Source organism: Heptranchias perlo, chromosome 3, assembly GCF_035084215.1.
Source record: "Heptranchias perlo isolate sHepPer1 chromosome 3, sHepPer1.hap1, whole genome shotgun sequence".
Lineage (NCBI taxonomy): Eukaryota > Metazoa > Chordata > Chondrichthyes > Hexanchiformes > Hexanchidae > Heptranchias > Heptranchias perlo.
Window position 1 is genome coordinate 53,811,966 of NC_090327.1, and position 6,000 is coordinate 53,817,965.

Consider the following 6,000-nt stretch of genomic DNA (forward strand, 5'->3'; position numbering starts at 1 on the left):
ATAATGTTTTCTTAAAAAGATGTTCTATTCAAAGTTGTGATCTTTTTTGACGGTGGCGCACAAGCCTTTATATCAGAGCACAAACCCAAATTCATTCCGCACATGGCCGAAAAAGAATTAGAGGGAACTTTGGTCTCAATATACTGCCTTTGTTTCATCCAGTTATATCCAGCACTGCTTGTAAAAAGAAATCGGGTGGCCACAAACGTTGCTGCTACGTTATCTCACAAAAGCGCTGTCAAATTGGAGCTGGAAACAGTTCCAGGAGACAAAGGTGTGGCACTGCCCTAATTGTTCAAAAACAAATAATGAAAGTGGTACAAATAAACTGAAGATTAACTTTTTGTTTACTGTTACAGGAAGTTTATTGGATTTTGTAAAGGAAGGTGATGGGAAATTTCTGAAACTTCCGCAGCTTGTTGATATGGCTGCACAGGTCAGTAATTTGTCTATTATAGAAGTGCTACATTTATTGCAAAAGAATTTAAAATTGTTTGATTATAGAAGCACGCACAAAGTTGAGACTAAACTGTGAAGCTTCAACGATTACTGTTCTTTGCCAAGTATATAGGTGTACAGCATTGCATGATAGTTTTGTTTAATCATTTTGGTGGGTTTTCTGCTTCCTCTCCCAGTGCCTAGTCAAATCAGAAACTTCCCATCCAGTAAGGTTGCTACTTTTGTAAGTGATTAGACCACTTTTTTAAACAAAATAGCTTAACAAATGCATTAGCACTAAGTATAAATACTGTTGAAAGTAATTTCAACCTGTAAGTTGGAGTCCATGATTTGGGCAAATTGCACATATTTCTTGACAAAATAAAATGTTGATTTTAATGTGCATCATGTCATTACATTGGTATCATTTGGAATCTCCTGAATTCACATTCCTATCGCTTACCCGTTGCATTGCCCTATTCAGCCTCTGTTCAGTTTTGGATTTAGCAAAAGTTTGGCAACCCTATCACTCAGTGAAGCCCTTATTTGAATATCAGCAGAAGCTGGGATTCTAACATGGATATCCCTACCTTTGGCTTAATGTACCATACTATCCAACCCTATTTTAGTATTGATTTATATATGAGTTTTGCTAATTAACAAAATCTGTGTTAGTGTTGTTTGTGTCGAGCTTATTCTGTGTACGGTAAAATTCATAGGGTGTATTCCAAGCATCATAGTTCTTTTGCTAATTGTCGTAAGTGTGATTCTTTTTTTGTGTCCCAGATACTTAGTATTAGTAAAAGGGTACTGTATCCCTGAATATAGTAGTAAATGTTCAATCTTGTCACTTCGATTTTTACTAATGCACATGGCAGTTTTCTTATTCTAACTATAAATGCTGATTTTTGTATCATACCACTTGGTGTAGTTGATTAAAATTATTATATAAAATATCTGCTTAATTTTGTTGAACTTTTGTGTTCGATAAGATTGCTGATGGTATGGCGTATATTGAACGAATGAACTACATCCACAGAGATCTGAGGGCAGCCAACATCCTTGTAGGTGACAATCTTGTATGTAAAATAGCAGACTTTGGTTTGGCACGGTTGATTGAAGACAATGAATACACAGCAAGACAAGGTAGAGTTTGATAATTCTATCTATGTTAGAAAAATGCATAATTCTGTATAGGTATACGGATCTTGTCAATAGCTAACATATTCTTCTCGCTTAGGAGCCAAATTTCCTATCAAATGGACAGCTCCGGAGGCTGCTTTATATGGGCGGTTTACAATCAAATCTGATGTGTGGTCTTTTGGAATTCTGCTGATAGAGTTGGTTACTAAAGGAAGAGTACCATATCCAGGTAAACAGAAAGCAAAATTCTTGACCACTGGGTCTTCCAGTAAAATGCTGAGAAAGCATTTAGGTGAATGTTTCAGTTAATGAAGGAAAGTTAGTTTTTAGAGATGTAACTTATAGAATCATAGAAGTTACAACTTGTGGGCAGATGTGGTGGTTCTGTACACCAGGAGAACAGGTGTGCTACCAACGCCTACTCTCCTGATGTACAGGATCATGTTGGTATGGTTCTTAATGAATACTTTGCATCTGTCTTCACAAAAGAGAGGGATGGTGCAGACATTGTAGTTAAGGAGGAGGAGTGTGAAATATTGGATGGGATAAAATTAGTGAGAGAGGAAGTATTAGTATCTTTGAAAGTAGATAAATCACCAGGGCCAGATGAAATGTATCCCAGGCTATTAAAAGAAGCAAGGGAGGAAATAGCCGAGGCTCTGACCATCATTTTCCAATCCTCACCGAATACAGGCATGATGCCGGAGGATTGGAGGACTGCTAACATTGTACGATTGTTTAAAAAGGGAACGAGGGATAGGCCGAGTAATTACAGGCCAGTCGGTTTAACCTCGGTGGGCAAATTATTGGAATCAATTCTGAGGGACAGGAAAAACAGTCACTTAGAAAGGCACGGAGTAATCAAGGACAGTCAGCATGGATTTGTTAAGGGAAGGTCGTGTCTGACTAACTTGATTGAATTTTTTGAGGAGGTAACAAGGAGGGTCGATGAGGGTAGTGTATTTGATGTAGTGTACATGGATTTTAGCAAGGATTTTGACAAGGACCCACATGGAAGATTGGTCAAACAAGTACAAGCCCATGGGATCCAAAATTGGCTCAGTGACAGGAAGAAAAGGGTAATGGTCGACTGGTGTTTTTGAGACTGGAAGGCTGTTCCCAGTGGGGTTCCGGAGGGCTCAGTACTAGGGGCCTTGCTTTTTGTGATATATATTAATGATTTGGACTTAAATGTAGGGGGCATGATTAAGAAGTTTGCAGATGATACAAAAATTGGCAGTGTGGTTGATAGTGAGGAGGAAAGCTGTAGACTACAGGAAGATATCAATGGACTGGTCAGTTGGGCAGAAAAGTAGCAAATGGAATTCAATCCGGAGAAGTGTGAGTTAATGCATTTGGGGAGTGCAAACAAGGCAAGGGAGTACACAATAAATGGGAGGATATTGAAAGGTGTAGAGGAAGTGAGGGACCTTGGAATGCATGTCCACAGATCCCTGAAGGTAGCAGGACAGGTATATAAGGTGGTTAAGAAGGCATCTGGAATACTTTTTTTTTATTAGCCGAGGCATAGAATATAAGAGCAGGGAGGTTATGCTGGAACTGTATTAAACATTAGTTAGGCCACAGCTTGAGTACTGTGTACAGTTCTGGTCACCAGATTACAGGAAGGATGTTTTTGCACTAGAGAGGGTATAGAGGAGATTTACGAGGGTGTTGCCAGGATTGGAGAATTTTAGCTATGAGGAAAGATTGGATAGGCTGGGGTTGTTCTCTTCTTTGGAACAGAGGAGGTTAAGGGTTACAAAATTATGAGGGGCCTAGATAGAGTGGATAAGAAGGACCTATTTCCTTAGCAGAGAGGTCAGTAACCAGGGGGCATAGATTTAAAGTGATTGGTAGAAGGATTAGAGGGGAGCTGAGGAAAAATTTTTCACCCAGAGGGTGGAAGTGGTCTGGATTGTCTGAATGGGTAGTAGAGGCAGAAAGTCTCAACTCATTTAAAAAGTACCTGGATGTGCACCTGAAGTGCCGTGACCTAGTTACATTTCTCTTGCATAAAAATAATTGAGAAAAATAGTTTTCTGGATTTAAATCTGATCCAGACATCCAAAATGAAATTCTCTGATAGCTTTTAAGGGTCCTACATAAAATCCATGCAGCCTGAATTTAGTTTCTAGTTAACAGATTCACAGTACAAGTTTGTCATCATCTAGTAGGTACTTAAAAATCACACATGTTTTTCTTCTGGAAAAAGGATGGGGCAAGTTTTTAATTTAATAGATACGCAGGTCAGTTGCCAATTATTCAAACCTTCTCCCCAGGTATGGTGAACAGGGAAGTTCTGGAGCAAGTGGAACGTGGCTACAGAATGCCTTGCCCTCAGGGATGCCCAGAGTCTCTCCATGAGCTCATGAAACAGTGTTGGAAGAAGGATCCAGATGAAAGACCAACATTCGAATATATACAATCCTTCCTGGAAGACTACTTTACTGCTACGGAGCCCCAGTACCAACCTGGAGATAATCTATAAGCCAAGTCAACTGCAGTAGGCTGTTGGTCTGCCAAGACTGAAGGACTCCCAAATGGTGTCTTGCTTCTCGATACTGCGCCAACGTTGATATCCACAGTCTGGAATGCCACTGCGCGGTTGCACAGAACCACTTTTTTTTTCTTGAACTGAACATGTCGTTATTTGCCATTTCACTTCAGGGTACTAAAGGAATTTTTGTGAACACTAATAATTTTTAGGTTAAATATGGTGCAGGAGCAACATGGCCCATGTTTCTAAATGTGAAGACTTATACGATCTTATAAAACTCTAACCTAGGTATTAAGTAAAGTTCTGTATTTTTGAAGAGGAATAAGTCTTTAACTTTTTAGACTATTGATATAGCAATCTGACATAAACTTCTTAGACTAAATTGGCCTGGGTCTGTTAAATGTAGAATGAGTGCAAGAGCTAAACTTGATTTATTGGGAGACCTCAATAATCAGATGACAGTATGTGTGAGTATTGCACTGTGTTCAATACTTCTACTGATGTAACTGGAAATGCAGCATGAGATTTTAAATTTTATACATAGTTTGCTTGGATTTAATTGAGAAACACAGGAAAATAATGAACTAATGTTTTGTAACATTGTTTATAAACTAAACTACAATTCTTTTAAACTTGAAATCATGTACAATTAGCTTCATGGAGATAGGTATGGGCGCTTTTTGATTTTTGTTGGGAAAAGTTGATTTCAGAATGAACAAATGTCCGTTAGTGATTGTAAACGGTTTGGTATTTAAGGATGCAGCTTATTTCTACTAAAGAAACACATGCTGAAAATCAGAAATTATGAACAAAGTAATCATAACTTGCAAATCCAGACATATTGAGCAATAATTGATGGGGTGGTACTGCTGCAATTGTGATAGTGACCTAGCTAGAAGTGTCAATCATGTGTGAACTGCAACTGTAAGTTTATTATATACTGTGGGAAGGAATGCTGAAACTTAGTCATGATCTTATCAGTGCTGAAGCACAATTCCCTGAAAGTGAGCAACAGCATTTCTAGATAATGAATTCTAACTTCCAAATGTTTACAGGACTTGCTCTAGCTGTGGAAATTGTTCTACAGAGCACATCTTCCTAATCAGTGCCATCACTTGTACATTTTTCCCCTCCAGTGTATTTTGTGATAGCAGTTTTAAAGGGCTCTGTATGAAATCACAGAACCTATGATTTTTGTTTTTGTAACTTTTTTTGAAAATAAGCAAGCTTGGTTGTCTGTTTTCTGTACTGATATCAGAACTCCATCACTGCCAGAAATGCTTTCTGGTGATTTCATTTTGTTTCATTACTGAACTGAATCATTCCTGTAATAGCGTTTGTACAGTAAATAAATACTAATTTGTGTCACCTTCTTAATTATTGTTTTACCTGGCTTTGTTTTGGGGCATTTCACAATCTCACCCCATTTCTCTTTCTCATCACTTCCTCCCCCAAGCAAAATTTTCTATTGCAATGCATAATTTTCGGTTTTGTGCCATTTATAGTGTACTCTGGCAAAATCTACTTTATTGATATCCCATCTCTAAGGCAATTCCTTAGCTTCTAAGATATGTGAAAAACCATGCAAAAAGGATTTCTCTTGCAGACATAGGGTTAGCTTCCACATGTACACTGATCATATCTAGCTCTACACTACTTCTCTCAACCTCTCCACTGCCTCTGAGCTGTCAGACTGCTTGTCCAACATCTACTCTTGGATGAGTCATAATTTCCTGTAGTCAAATGCTGGGAAGCCCCCACCACAAATACCATACCACACCATCAGCTCTATCCCCCTCCCCAACTCTTGTCTCAGGCTCAACCAGACTGTTTGCAGCCTCGCATCCTGTTCAACCCTGAGCAGTGTTTCTAATCCTATATCCTGTCCATCACAAAGAACATCTACTTTCACCTCCGTA

General features: G+C 38.7%; 1 protein-coding gene across 1 annotated transcript in view; it reads left to right on the forward strand.

The window, feature by feature from the left end:
- Positions 1-5,458, forward strand: part of yes1 (YES proto-oncogene 1, Src family tyrosine kinase) — an 87,266-nt gene extending 81,808 nt beyond the window's left edge. The window contains exons 9-12 of the mRNA XM_067979726.1: positions 360-436; positions 1,431-1,584; positions 1,679-1,810; positions 3,864-5,458. Of these exons, the coding sequence (XP_067835827.1) occupies positions 360-436; positions 1,431-1,584; positions 1,679-1,810; positions 3,864-4,072 (572 nt within the window). The 3' untranslated portion in view covers positions 4,073-5,458. The remainder of the gene's footprint in view (positions 1-359; positions 437-1,430; positions 1,585-1,678; positions 1,811-3,863) is intronic.
- The last annotated feature ends 542 nt before the right edge of the window (positions 5,459-6,000 follow it).